This window comes from Astyanax mexicanus, chromosome 21, assembly GCF_023375975.1.
Source record: "Astyanax mexicanus isolate ESR-SI-001 chromosome 21, AstMex3_surface, whole genome shotgun sequence".
NCBI classification, from domain to species: Eukaryota; Metazoa; Chordata; class Actinopteri; order Characiformes; family Acestrorhamphidae; genus Astyanax; species Astyanax mexicanus.
In genome coordinates, this window is record NC_064428.1 from 10,590,337 (window position 1) to 10,606,515 (window position 16,179).

Below are 16,179 nucleotides of genomic sequence, written 5' to 3' on the forward strand. Positions count from 1 at the left end.
ATTTAATACCTGAGAAATGAAAAGTAAATCACCAGCAGACAGCGCTAATCTTCCTAAAATAGCGCTAATCTTTATAAATAAAAACGCTACCATTGCATTTAGATTTTAGTTTTGATATTTATTATTCAGTTTATTAAGAAAAGGAAAGACCAAAGTGAAGCTTTAATTTTTCTTTTTACAAATAGCTTTTTCATTTTAGATTTGAGTGTAAAATACCCGTATGGTGATGAAGATGAAATGACAAAATCTTTTATTTAAATTTTATTTTTGTCACATGTGACCCGTGCTCAAGTGAAAAATTTAATTTCAATTTTGGTTTTTGATTTTGTCATAAAATTTTCACACGTTTGGGAAAAGAAATCACAAAACGCTTTTTTTCATTTTAATTTTTCATTTGATTTATTTTTGGTAGCATTTACCTCCCATTCAAACACACACACACACACACATTTAAACACACACAATCACACACACACACACACACACTCACACACACACACACATACACACACACACACACAAACACACACACTCATACACACAAAAATACACACACACTCATACACACAAAAATATACACACACACTCATACACACAAAAATACACACACACTCATACACACAAAAATACACACACACTCATACACACAAAAATACACAAACACACAAAAATACACACACACACACTCATACACACAAAAATACACACACACTCATACACACAAAAATACACAAACACACAAAAATACACACACACACACTCATACACACAAAAATACACACACACACTCATACACACAAAAATACACACACACACTCGTACACACAAAAATACACAAACACACAAAAATACACACACACACACTCGTACACACAAAAATACACAAACACACAAAAATACACACACACACACTCATACACACAAAAATATACACACACACTCATACACACACATATACACACACTCATACACACAAAAAATACACACACACTATCATACACACAAAAATATACACACACACTCATACACACAAATATACACACACACTCATACACACAAAAATACACACACACACTCATACGCACACAAACACACACACACACTTATACACACAAAAATACACACACACACTCATACACACAAAAACACACACACACACACATACCCACAAAAATACACACACACACTCATACACACAAAAATACACACACACACACACGCACACACAAACACATGCACCCACGCACACACACACACACACACAAACACACTCTCTCTCTCTAATGTGTGTTCTTGTGTTCAGACGGCTGTGATCTCACACTGGATCCAAACACAGCAAGCAGATCTCTCTCTCTGAGTGAAGAGAACAGGAGGGTGGAGTTTGGAGGAGGGCTGCAGCCGTATCCTGATCATCCAGAGAGATTTGATTGGTGGGCGCAGGTTCTGAGTAGAGAGAGAGTTACTGGACGCTGTTACTGGGAGGCTGAGTGCAGCGGAGAGAGAGGAGCTGCTGTAGCTCTGAGTTATAAAACCATCAGCAGGAAAGGAGGTTCAGACTCTGGGTTTGGAGGGAATGAAAAGTCCTGGAGTCTGATGAAAAGTAATAACAGTTACTCTGTTCATCACAATAATAACAGAACTGATCTCCCTCCTCCTCCCTCTCCCTCTAACAGAGTAGGAGTGTATGTGGACTGTCCCGCCGGCACTCTGTCCTTCTACACCATCTCCTCTCATACACACACACACTCCTCACACACACCCTCACACACCCAAACACTCACACACCTACACACATTCTACACCACATTCACTGAACCGCTCTATGCTGGGTTCAGACTTATATTTTATAACTCCTCAGTGCATCTGTGTGATATAGAATAGTGTGTGTGTGTGTGTGTGTGTGTGTGTGTTTGTTTATGACTGTGTGTGTATGTGTGTGGGCGAGAGATAGATTGTGAGTGATGGTGTTTGTGTGAGAGTGTGTATGTGCTTTTGTGTGTGTGTCTGAGAGAGAGAGAGAGAGAGAGAGAGAGAGAGTGTGTGTGTGTGTGAAAGAGAGTGTAAGTGTGCATTAGTATATGTCTGAGACTGTGTGTGTGTGTGCATTTTGTGAAAGAGAGTTTGTGTGCACTTATCGAATCTTCATCATAATAATATACAATTAAATTGTTTATGTAAATATATTGTTTATGATTATGAGTTTATTATTATTGGTAATTAAATCATTATAATTGTAAATATATTGTGTATGACTGAGTTTATTGTTTATTATTGGTAATTAATAGATATGATTGTAAATATATTGTGTACGATTGTGAGTTTATTGTTTAAATACAGTAAATATTATAAATATAAATAGGACAGATATCAGTGAACAGAAGCTCTGAAGATCTCAGTGATTTTTAAGCTTCATCACAGAAATCTGTTATATGAAATGATTATGAGCGTCCTGTATCTGATATCTGAGAATATTCTGTACAGAAACTGATAATCTGATATTAAATTCTTCTTCAGATGTGAGATTATCATGTGCTGTGTTCAGTTTACCTCAGAAATCTGATGATGGAGCTGGAAATTACGTTACACCTGAATTCCAATTAAACATCACGATAATTTTACACAATTTCAAAATAAAAGGTTTTTATTGTTAATGAAAATGAACAAAATAATGAAACTGAAATTGAAAAAATTGTAATTTAAGTAAAAAAACAGTAATTAAAAGAAAAAACTCAATTTGCCAGAGAGAATAGAGGTGTTAAAAGAAATGTAGGACACTGACATCAGACTCACTGAATATGAAAAAGAAATAAAATAAACTAAGAAAAGAAAGTTTATAAGAGATAAACATGAATATAAAACTGGATACATACAGTGGCATGAAAAAGTATTTGCCCCTACAGATTTATTTTCTTTTTGCTTTTTTGTCATACTGATATTTTTCAGATTATTAAACAAACTTTAATATCAGACAAAGATAACCTGAGTAAATATAAAAAGCATTTTTTAAATGATAATTGTATTTATTAAAGTAAAATAAAACATTCAAACTAATCTAGTCCTGTGTGAAAAAGTATTTCCCCCTAAATCTAATAACTTAGTTGTGCCACCCAATCAAGCTTTAATGATAACTGATAACGAGACTCTCATCTCTGTGGAGGAATTTAGTTCCACTCTTCTTTACAGAATTGTTTAAATTCAGACACATTGGAGAATAAACGTCCTGTTTAAGATCATCCACAGCATCTCAATCAGACTTTAACTAGACCCTCCAAAACCTTAATTTAGTTTTTTTAAGCCATTCAGAGGTGATGTGTTAAATGATGATGTGTTAATTTTACACCAGATGTAAAGGAAAACACACCTTCCAAAAAGTTCCACTTTTGTCTCTTCAGTCAAAAGAATATTTACCCAAAGTTTTGAAGATCATCAAGATGTTAGTTGGTAAAAGTTAGACGGGCCATTGTGTTCTTTTTGGTCAGCAGTGTTTTTTTTATCTTGGAAGACTTCACCCAGTCTATTTCTTATTATTGAATCATTAACACTGATCTTAACTGAGGCAGGTAAGACCTACAGTTCTTTAAATGTTGTTCTGGGTTCTTTTGGGATCTCCTGGATGAGTTATTCATGCCCTTTTGGAGTAATTTTGGTCGGCCGGTCACTCCTGGGAAGATTCACCAGTGTTCAGTGTTTTCTCCATTAGTGAATAATAGCTCTCACTGTGGTTCTCTGGAGTCCCAAAGCTTTAGAAATGACTTTATAACCTTTTCCAGACTGATAAATTAGCAATGACTTTGTTTTCTCATCTGTATTTGAATTTCTTCAGATGAGGGTATAATAATGTGCTGCTTTTTGGGATATTTTGTCTGCTTCATGTTGTCAAACAGGTTCTTTTTAAAATATTTCCTGATTCTACAGATTCCGTCTAAATTGAAGTTGGACGCCGACTTCCAAATTTGTACGTCGACTTCCACTCTTTGGACGTCGACTTCCAACTATATATGGTTGTTTTTTCTAGTGAATCATCATTTCTTCTTGAGCTACAAGGGAGAGCACATCTATTCTCTTCTACACAACCATGGACCAAAGATTCCTTGCAGTGATGGTGCAGCAGCAGAACATACTCCTCCATGTGCTGGACCAGACCGGGAGGAGGAGGAGGCGGCAGCAGGAGAGGACTGTATGGGAGGCGGCCGTCTTAGCGGAACCCTTTCTCTTGGCTGGCATCTTGGAAAGTGTGGAAAAGCGATGGACGCCAGAAAAATATTTTTATGGACGTCGACGTCCACCTGTACGTGGCGTCCAAATATCCACTAAAATACGTCCGTACTGCGTCTAAATATCCACAAAATTACGTCCATATTAGTCGCTGTCTATTCCGAAAATTTTGGGAGGTACCAAAACCACTTTTGCGTCTAAAGTGGACGGCAACGTCTAAACTACGTCCACTTGGACGGTGCCATCCAAATATCCACTAAACTACGTCCAGATTGCGTCTAAATATCCACTAAATATCCACTAAACTGCGTCCACTGAAATTTGGACGTACTTTAGTGGATATTTAGACGCAATCGCAGTGGGACAGGGCCTTAAGTTTTTCTAGACGGCCGCGACCAACGCTCGTGAGAACTGCGCCTCTTTACAGCACTGCGACCTGCTTTCAGACCTGTATGTAGTTCTAACAGTTCTACAAGGACTACAAAAACCCGCCATTTGGAGTTGGTTAATTCTTTACAGAAGCTAACTAGTAGTGATGGACACAGTAGCTCTTTTAGATTAACTAAATCATTAGAATCCGTTCACTAAAAATATTCGTTCAAAAGATTCGTTCATTCGAACGAATCTTTTGTGCTGTTCATCTGAGCTGAGGAGAAGCCCCGATGAATTCAGATAGTACCAGATAAAGACAGATTACAGGTAAATCAGTGGGCATTTCTGTTTTGTAAGGAGCTTAAAATGTTAATAAGAGAGTTAAAAGGTTATTAAAACAACCAGACTGTAAATATGTGATATATAAGTTGAGATAAAGTGTTTGGTTTAACTGCTAAAGCTGTATGCTAGCAGGCGGAAGCAAGCAGCGATTAGCATTTGCGATTTGCATCAGCGATCGCAAAGTGTAAAATATGGCTGTTTGTAAGCTTAGCTTGCAGTAAATTGCCCCAAACTGAAATATACATTTTAGTCTACATATATATATAACTTTACCTAGCCTATTCAATTTACTCTCTGCTGTTCCCTTCAAACCCTCCTACATACCTTTCAAATCATCATTAATACTCCTCCATGCCATCTTGTCTCCTGTGCCTGGACATTTAATTTTGGATCTTTGACCGATTCCTTTCTCCCTACCCATCCGCTTTCCGTTAGCCTTTAACCTATCAACACCTCCTTCATCCTCCACTCCTTCTGTGCTTGAGGTAGCCTCCATAGTATCAAAGGTATTGATTTCCTGTGGACTGTGGCACGTAACCTGCCGCTGGACTTCAGCCAACTGACTCAAACAATTCTATTCAAAGTATTGTTAAATGTGGGGCCCCTGCACTCATTCGCTCAAGCACCTCATCTTTCCTTGGTGAATCCTCAGTCCTCTCACTGATGTGACCTTGCTCCTTTCCACCTACCAACCCACCTGCCTCTATACTTAACCCACTTCTCGTAGTCATGTCCGTTCCAGAGTCCGTAACCATGTTATCTGCCTGTGAGTCATCTTCCACCCCTGCGCTTGCTGACTCCTGCGGTATTGCTTTTCATAAAAATGTATACATGTATACATTTATTACACTCTGCAACTGTAGGAGGAGCCCACGAGCACAAAATCTCAATCATACCTAGTAGAGCTTTAATCATAACATACATCATATCTTTTTTTTTAGATTATTCAGCACTGAGTACTGAATGTTTATTAGTCATGCATATAATTATAAATACTACTTGGATTGATATAAAAAATATTTAAAATAATAAACTGAAAAACTGAGTATGTATACTGAGTATAGTATAATAGTAATTGTGTTTATAATAATTCAATAATAATAATAATAAATAATTCATCCATCCATCCATCCATTTTCCTCCGCTTATCCAGGGTCGGGTCGCGGGGGCAGCAGCCTAAGCAGGGAAACCCAGACTTCCCTCTCCCCAGCCACTTGGGCCAGCTCGTCCGGGGGAATTCCAAGGCGTTCCCAGGCCAGCCGAGAGACATAGTCCCTCCAGCGTGTCCTGGGTCTTCCCCTGGGCCTCCTCCCGGTGGGACGTGCCCGAAACACCTCACCAGGGAGGCGTCCAGGAGGCATCCTAATCAGATGCCCAAGCCACCTCAACTGGCTCCTCTCGATGTGGAGAAGCAGCGGCTCTACTCTGAGTCCCTCCCGGATGACTGAGCTCCTCACCCTATCTCTAAGGGAGAGCCCAGACACCCTGCGGAGGAAACTCATTTCGGCCGCTTGTATCCGTGATCTCGTTCTTTCGGTCATGACCCAAAGCTCATGACCATAGATGAGGGTAGGAACGTAGATCGACTGGTAAACCGAGAGCTTTGCTTTTTGGCTCAGCTCTCTCTTCACCACGACGGACCTGTACAGCGCCCGCATGACTGCTGACGCAGCACCGATCCGTCTGTCGATCTCCCGCTCCATCTTTCCCTCATTCGTGAACAAGACCCCAAGATACTTAAACTCCTCCACTTGAGGCAGGACCTCCTCCCCAACCCGGAGAAGGCATTCTACCCTTTTCCGGCTCAGGACCATGGCCTCGGACTTGGAGGCGCTGATTCTCATCCCGGCCATTTCACACTCGGCTGCGAACTGCTCCAGTGCGAGTTGTAGATCACGAGCTGATGAAGCCAATAAGACCACATCATCTGCAAAAAGCAGAGATGCTATCCCAAGGCCACCAAAACGGATCCCCTCAACACCTTGGCTGCGCCTAGAAATTCTATCCATAAAAGTTATGAACAGAATCGGTGACAGAGGGCAACCTTGGCGGAGTCCAACCCTCACTGGAAACGAGTCCGACTTACTGCCGGCAATGCGGACCAAGCTCTGACACCGGTCATACAGGGACCTGACAGCCCGTATCAAAGGGCCCGGTACCCCATACTCCCGGAGTACCCCCCACAAGACTCCCCGAGGGACACGATCGAACGCCTTCTCCAAGTCCACAAAACACATGTAGACTGGTTGGGCGAACTCCCATGACCCCTCCAAGACCCTGCTGAGGGTATAGAGCTGATCCAGTGTTCCACGGCCAGGACGAAAACCACACTGCTCCTCCTGTATCCGAGGTTCGACTATCCGACGAACCCTCCTCTCCAGGACCCCCGAATAGACCTTACCAGGGAGGCTTAAGAGTGTGATTCCCCTGTAGTTGGAACACACTCTCCTGTCCCCCTTTTTGAATAAGGGGACAACCACCCCGGTCTGCCAATCCACAGGAACTGCCCCCGATGTCCACGCAATGTTGCAGAGTCGCGTTAACCAACACAACCCTACAACATCCAGAGCCTTAAGGAACTCCGGGCGGATCTCATCCACCCCCGGTGCCTTACCACCGAGGAGCTTTTTAACCACCTCGGTGACCTCAGCATCCGAAATTGGAGAGCCCACCACAAGGTCCCCTGGCTCTGCTTCCTCAATGGAAGGCGTGCTGGTGGGATTGAGGAGGTCTTCGAAGTACTCTGCCCACCGGCCCACAACGTCCCGAGTTGAGGTCAACAGCACACCACACCCACTATAAATAGTGTTTGTGGGATACTGCTTCCCCCCCCTGAGACGCCGTATGGTGGACCAGAATCGCCTCGAAGCCGTACGGAAGTCATTTTCCATGGCCTCTCCGAACTCCTCCCACGCCCGAGTTTTTGCCTCAGCAACCACCCGTGCCGCATGCCGCTTGAACTGCCGGTACCCGTCAGCTGCTTCCGGAGTCCCACGGGCCAGAAAGGCCCGATAGGTCTCCTTCTTCAGCCTGACAGCATCCCTCACCGCCGGTGTCCACCAGCGGGTTCGAGGATTGCCGCCACGACAGGCACCGACAACCTTGCAGCCACAGCTCAGGTAGGCCGCTTCAGCAATGGAGGTGCGGAACACGGCCCACTCGGACTCAATATCCCCAACCTCCCCCGGAACGTGTTTGAAGCTCTCCCGGAGGTGGGAGTTGAAGCTCCGTCTGACAGGAGACTCTGCCAACCGTTCCCAGCAGACCCTCACAATTCGTTTAGGTCTGCCAGGTCTGACCGGCATCCTTCCCCACCATCGGAGCCAACTCACCACCAGGTAGTGGTCAGTGGAGAGCTCTGCTCCCCTCTTCACCCGAGTGTCCAAGACATACGGCCGCAGATCAGATGACACGACAACAAAGTCTATCATTGAACTGCGGCCTAGGGTGTCCTGGTGCCAAGTGCACATATGGACACCCTTATGCTTGAACATGGTGTTGGTTATGGACAATCCATGACGAGCACAGAAGTCCAATAACAAAACACCACTCGGGTTACGATCGGGAGGGCCATTTCTCCCAACCACACCTCTCCAGGTCTCACTGTCATTACCCACGTGAGCGTTGAAGTCCCCCAGCAGAACAAGGGAGTCCCCTGGAGGGGTGCTCTCCAACACCCCCTCCAAAGACTCCAAAAAGGGTGGGTAGCCTGAACTGCTGTTCGGTGCATAGGCACAAACAACAGTCAGGACCCGTCCCCCCACCCGTAGGCGAAGGGAGGCTACCCTCTCGTTCACTGCGGTGAACCCCAACGTACAGGCCCCGAGATGGGGGGCAACAAGTATGCCAACCCCAGCTCGGCGCCTCTCTCCCGGGGCAACTCCAGAGTGAAAGAGTGTCCAACCCCTCTCAAGGAGACTGGTTCCAGAGCCAGAGCCGTGCGTCGAGGTGAGTCCGACTATTTCTAGCCGGAACCTCTCTAACTCGCACACCAACTCCGGTTCCTTCCCCTCCAGAGAGGTGACATTCCACGTCCCAAGAGCCAACTTCTGCAGCCGAGGATCAGATCGCCAGGGTCCATGCCTTCGGCCGCCACCCAAATCACACTGCACCCGACCCCTTTGGCCCCTCCCAATAATTCAGATTTATTAAAATTTAGTCCTGAGTGTGTGATGTGTGTATGGTAGCTGTGTTTGTAACTGTGTGTGGTATTTGACGAGGTAGTTCCAGGTGATGACCTGGTTGGGAGCATGACTAGCTTGTGAAAAGAAGCTGTTCCTCATCCTCTCTGTGTTCATCTTCAGAGAGTAAAAGTGTCTCCCAGACCACATCAGAGAGATGAGTCCATTGTTGGGATTTCTAACCCTCTGAAACACTGATTTTGTTAAGTTTGGAAAAAACAAGACATTGGGTTCTAGTGAACTCAAAAACTGTAAAAGAAACATAATCTACATTTTGATTGTTTTGATATACATTTTGATCTGCAGTAGAGTTAATTCTGACCTGTAGTGCAGCAGATACAACCTGCCATGCCTGCAGTGATTAGAAGACAGTGAGTAGAAGGATGATGGAGCCCATTTCAATGATGTACATTAGTTATCGGTGAGCAACCTTTGGGAAAGAACCTGTGCAGGAGGCGTCTGCAGGACTGATCTAGTGTAGCAAAGAGCTTAGACGGGTAATCAAGTAACGGGTAATTAAGCTTGAATTTGCTAAATGGCAGACATTCATTTTTTAGTGTATAAACTAAAGACTACACTGCTGGAGTCTCTATTTTATCGTCCACTGAAACTCTGTATGTTCTGATACTGAATTTTACTGAAATTTTACTTGATCTGAAACCCTGAATCAGAAAATGTTGGACTTTAGTTCACATTTAGCGATAAAGACAACACTGATTTTCCTACAACCTGAGCTTTAGACCTTAACACCACTGGCAGAGAGGAGAGCACTCAGCAAGCTGCTGAACATCATGGACAATGTTCACCACCCTCTGCACAGCACCATCACCAGGCAGAGGTGTCCTGCTGTCCCAGTCTTGCTCCACAGACAGACTCCGAAAGTCTTTTGTCCCTAAGGCCATAAGACTGTTCAACTCCTCTCAGCACAGCAAACTAAAGACTCTGTGACACTTTTTCATTCCGGCAACTCTGGTCACTCCATGGACTCACCCTCATCTCTGCAGACACACTCTCAGAGAAGCCCCATTACATTATTTGTATGGTTTTCTGTTCTGCACTACTAGTTTATTTACTGTCCGCAGTTTTGATCTTTGCAAGTTTTGATTATATAACTGCATTCTTGCACTCTCTGTATGTCTGACATATCATCTTCTAAATCTCTAAATCTAAATCTTAGTTCACAGAATTCATAGAAAAAACAAATATACTAATTTAACTTACATTTAAAGTATGTGTAACTAATTAACTAATGAATCAATATTCATAGTAGACACAATAATAACAGTTTTAGAGTAAAGTAAAATAATAGAAACACAAGGAGACACTCGTAAGATTCTACCATTTATTACACATGATGACATTCTTAAATAAAATCGCTTCACTCAACAGTTCTTGCATAGATATATTACAATACCAATTTAAAAAAGAATTATGAAACAAACCAGTAACAAAAATAAACTCTTCTTTTTTTTCCTTAATAAAGAACATTGTCATACTAATATCATATAATACAAATCATATTTGGAAATGCTTTTTACAGCAAAGAAAACACAACTTAAAGGAATGGAGCGAGAGATCGGAGTGGAATAACTGGGAAAGAGCAGGAGGAGAGTGATGGATTTACAGGAGGAAACTTGGGAGAAGTTCATAAATAGGAAAATCGACACAGAGACACTCTTTCAGTGTCAAACATTGACAGACTGATGGATGAAAAACTTCCCGAGCTGTTTGTGTTGAGGTTCAGCCTGAGTTCGGGTTTTCTCTGAAGTTCTGAATCAGTGTTGTGAATAAGGTTCATTCAGAGTTCTGAAAAAAAGATGTTGGTGAAGTCGGTTTATCTGTACATGTAACAGGTATCGTAATACAGTACCTGTAGACAGATATGTTCCTGTAAAACAGGGGAGAAATGAAGAGACAGCTCTGAACTTGACTCAGTCCTCTGCAGTTCTGATTTATTAAACAATATTCATTTGCACCAAATATCTGTGTCTTTACTCGCTGTCATTGCATTTACAATGTATTTTATATAAAAAAATAATTTAAACATTCACAAAAATGCAAAATAAAATTAAACAAATTCACATTACATATTTTCACATGTCCAATTTCACTTTAGTAGGCCACATCCTTCATTACCCCTTAAAACTGGTATAAATATATACCTACATATGTAGTAAATAATACATAATATATAATGTCTACATAACAAAGCGTATTTGTAGCAATAAATTAGTGTGGAAAATACACTTGGGAAAATTAGCTCTGAAAACTAAATGTTTAGATATACACACTTGGGCAAAACTAAAATACTGCAGGCTATGAACATAAAACAATTAGAACAGTACAATATTCAAAGTCATTAATTTACTATAAACAGGTCAGCTTTTAAACAAAACTATCACTTTTCTGAGAAAACTACATTTAAAAGTGTAGCTAGCTCACCCACTAAACCAACATAGCTACCTCTAGCTAGCTTCCCAAGGTCAAACTAACACTCATTCAAAACAGTCCCATATTTCACACAACACACTCTTTCTAGAACAAATAACTAACAAAATTCCTAATTACAACTTGTATTTTGTACTTTCATTGGGTTATCATCTTCATTTTAGTACCACAAACCTGTAAAACAGGGGAGAAATGAAGAGACAGCTCTGAACTTGACTCAGTCCTCTGCAGTTCTGAGAGAACTTTCTAGAGAACAATGTAATATGAAGCTGCCGCCTTCTACTGCCACCTTCAGGTTCAAAAGCGTTATAGCAGGCTTGATCAATAGAGCTGTATAAATTGTTTTTCTGACCACAATAAAAGTACAACAGCTATACATTTTACAAGAACAATTAAACACAACCTCAAATCTTTGAAATAAAAGAAAAATATGTACACAAATATTTACACAACTAATTATACAAAGTTATATATAATTTTGACATATAAACACTTATGTGAGCACACTTAAGTGGGCGTCACATACACAGGAAATCCAAAGCAAAGTTAGGACCCAGTTTTGTTCTTGAGGAGTTTATGAGGGAATGTAACATGTAACACAATACAAAACTGACGTAACGAACATTAAACACAAGACACTCGAGAACATGAAGACACGGCTGTTTTAAATTTGGTTCTACAGGACTGGAGGAAAGTTGGAAAGTTCTAGGCATTAATAGAGTAAAGGTGTGATAGAAGCTCCAAAGTACTGAGTAATTATAATAAAATATAAGATATGTTCCAATACACACAGCAAATTTCTGGAGTTCTAAAATCTGGAGTTAAACAAAAATGTGTGAAAGTGTTAAATTGTGTGAGTTTATTCTCCAACTTAAACCACAAGTTGATTTGAGGGGAACTCTTTGGTGGTGTAGAGTTTATTTCAGAGTTTGTTCCAAGGTGTTGAGGAGCGGGACTGAACTCTCTAATGGGCGTGTCCCCCAATCCTAGCTCATCATCAGTGTGTAGTCTTGCCCACCAGGGCTCCTTCCATGAGTTGTTACATTACATTTTATATAATGGTTGTTTGCTTAGCTCTTGTGTTGTTGGCTGTAAGAGCAAGTTACCATCTTCTGTACTGTAAAATGTGACAAAAAGGAAAATGGAAAAATACACTGGCATACACTTGTTGAGCATGAAATTGTTACTGTAAACAGTAATGATGCCTTTTGTTGCCATTTCTACTCCTAAATATTCCAGGGTTTTAAAATATTACAATGTTTTTTTTTTTATAATATTAGTTTAATAACACATGTTTGTATTGTTTGTTAACACTGTGAAGGAGTTTATGTTAAAATTAACTCCAGCTGAGAGCTGTATTTTACTCTAGATGGGATAAATATTTTAACTCCCACAACAATTCAGATTTAACCAACAGGTTAGAGCAGAGGTCACTAATAGGTGGACCGTGTTCCGGGTCCAGACCCAGACGTTGTCCAATCCGGACCCAAACTACAGAGAATGATTTAATTCTGACCGTGTTCCTGTAAAGCGGCGGAACGTTTATTGTCTTTATGGTTTACGTGCTTTACCCACAGACCAATCATGTGTGCTGTAAGATCACCAAACGCTCTCCTCTGCGAGAGCGCGGAGCCACACAGGCGAAGCAGGCGGTGAGAAGTCGGAGAATAAAGCGAGAAAAGATGAGAATACAGATGGTGCGCACCAGAAAAATAAATTAAAATACTACCTTTATAAAACATACTAACAGTAATGTAACCTCGCGGTGTTACTTGGAGGAATTAAAGAGAACCAACCGAGACAAGAGTGCAAAATATTCCACTTTACTCCACCTGATCAGAACTCCTCAGCAAGAAAAAAAACTCCCTCGCTCGCAGGCACGCTCTCTTTGCTCCCCAAACAACCCTACCTCAACATTAAGGCAACCCCCAGAGGACAAAAAGCATTGGCAACGTCCACCATCAGTTTTACCCACAACATAATAAAGTCTGATACAGTAATAATATTAAAGGAAAACAATATGACTGCTACAGTACGTCCAGCGCAGCTACACATTTACATCTTCATCACCCTGTTTCAGAGATCAAACCGGGAGCAGAACAACACACAACTTCTCACCCCATCATTTAATCAGCCCTTTACTGCAGAATCAGAGCAGGATAAAGCTATAACTACATCTACTGGGGTGTTTATCACTGCAGACCTGGCCTCATACTCCAACACTGAAAACAGGAAAGTGCTTGAGCCACACTACAAAATCCCCTCACTCTCACACTTCAGTACGAAGATCATGCCAGATCTTTATAAACAGGAAGAATCTGTGAGATGTGTGATCTGTTACCCCACTATTACTGAGGGATTTTATGTGAATAGGAATGAAGGGGAGGGGACGGCATAAAAACAGGACTAAAAGAAAACAGTTAAACTACAGATTGAGAAAAGGTTTTGAGAATGTAATTTTATAAGTAGTAAAGTATCTGTTTTCCTTCTGCAGTGATGAGTTAAAACCACAGATTATTCAGCTTCTTGTTACTAAAATGAGTGTTTAGCTTTTTGTTATAGACTCTAAATATCCTCAAAATATTCAGTTCTTTATACTGGTTGTATGTTATTAAGCCTGACGTAGCAAAAAAGTAAAACCACATATATTATTATTATTTTAAACACTTTATTAAATTTGAAAGGAAAAATTGTCAGTTATATCCTCCAGATACAATTATAAATGCTGCTGTGAATGCTGAAATTAAGAGCTAGCTGTTAGCTATTTGTTGATTTATTTTATAATCTAAACACTTTTCTCATTTAGTTATTTTTAATATCAGTGTGATTATGGGCTACAGGTGAATTTGATTGGACCTTGTTCTATATACTGTTGACTGTTGATGTTTAATGTGGGTAAAATGTGCTCCAACTGGTTTTTAACTGGTTGTCTGCTTTTCTTAAGAAAAGAAAATGCAGCCAGTTCCTCATTCATTCCAGTGGGGTGTGTGTACAAATCTACAAAATGCTGTTTAAAACAATCCAACCTGGCTTATTAGGAAACCCAGTGCTGACTAAATCCTGAGAAAAACACATTGAGTTATTTTAACTGATCTATATTAAATATTTAATACTTTACATTTATTTATTTATTCTGTTAATTATTCTGAATCATTTGTCGGCTGACAATTACCATAGATTTCGAGAAATTGACACAATTCCAGCTCCAGATTGTTCCGTCTCATCAGGAGGGGCAGTATGTATGTTTTTAATTTGATGTGTGTTTTCATAAAACTGATTTCTAAATACTTAGCAAACAGCAAAGCAACCATCTGGTTTATCAGATTTGCTACTTATCAACAACATTGCAGTTTTCTTCAGCAAATGCAATTTTCTATCATTGTATTTACTAATTGTAATTTATGATAGTATATAACTATATAGTACTGATGGTTAAATAAGTAATATAAGTTGTATTATTGTGAGAGATTGGCATTTTGAAATGTGATTTGTGTGTGTCTAATATAGGAGTGAATATCCTGAAGCTGAACTCTAACTGTGTACCCCTCTGAAGACTGATTTTAGAAACAGGTAACACTGCTGTAATTTATATCATTATCTATCATCTTCAGTACGACTTAGAATACTTAACTCAGTATACAGTGCTGCTTTCATATTGTGAGAGACACAGTGTGTAAAAGGAGACAGATCTACATGTTCATCACTACAGTGTAATTATACTCTTTTCAGTAATGTTTTTTTTTTTAGAATTTAGACCTCCAATCAGAGACCACTCAGTAGTGTAACTACAGACCACACACCACCATTAATCCAACTACTGACTACAGTATAGATCAGACTAGACATCACTAACTACTGAACACAGACTACTTATCCTCTGCATTACTGAGATTTAGATCAAACCGGTTTTAGAGACGCTGTTCAGTGATCCACACCCACAGTGATTTGATCTCACACTCAGTAATGCTGTAAACAGTCTATCACTGACATTCAGGAGGTGAAGATATCGTTTCTTTAATATCACACACAGTGTCCTGAAATATAAAGGTAAGGAATAAGTCCCTATCTTAATATTTACTGTATGTACTCTATTTGATTTATTTATTTATTATTTTTTTTTAAACTGCTGAGCATTGTTTGCTTTATCATTATGAGAGGAGAATCTGTGTTTTCTGAATAAAAAAGACCCAGTGTATAAGACAAACAGTTTTTTTTAAATAGAAAATAAGTGTTAAATGTTTTTTTAATCAAGTAATCATGGCGTTGTGTAATCATGTAATCGTTACAATGGTGATGCTACACCTGCATAAGTAATAAAACACAAAAAATAAATAGAAAATTATCTGATATATTTAAATGTATTATTTGTATTGGATATAATTGTGCAAATGCAAAGGGAAATATCAATTATTATTACTTGTTTTAGTAACTAATGCAAACTAAGACATGTTGTGACAGTAACATACCAGATGAAGAGCAATCCTGAACTACATGTAACTGTCAGGGTCAGGCAGAGTTGTGATAAGCAGAAATATGATAAAAGGCCTTTATTGAAAAAAGGGAAATCCAAACTCATGGTCAACCACAGGCAGGATCAGAGAGACAGTCCAGCTCAATAAAA

The 16,179-nt window shown here is 40.2% G+C and overlaps 1 protein-coding gene across 12 annotated transcripts in view; it reads left to right on the top strand.

The window, feature by feature from the left end:
* LOC103029360 (ribonuclease inhibitor-like) overlaps positions 1 to 16,179 on the top strand; it is a 605,885-nt gene that overhangs the window by 162,061 nt on the left and 427,645 nt on the right. The window contains exon 13 of one of the 12 annotated variants that reach the window (XM_049470081.1): positions 1,304 to 1,549. The exons of 10 other annotated variants lie outside the window; for them this stretch is intronic. In XM_049470081.1, the coding sequence (XP_049326038.1) occupies positions 1,304 to 1,549 (246 nt within the window). Of the gene's footprint in view, positions 1 to 1,303; positions 2,247 to 16,179 lie in introns of those variants that run through there. One more of the 12 variants, XM_049470084.1, reaches the window with a different exon arrangement.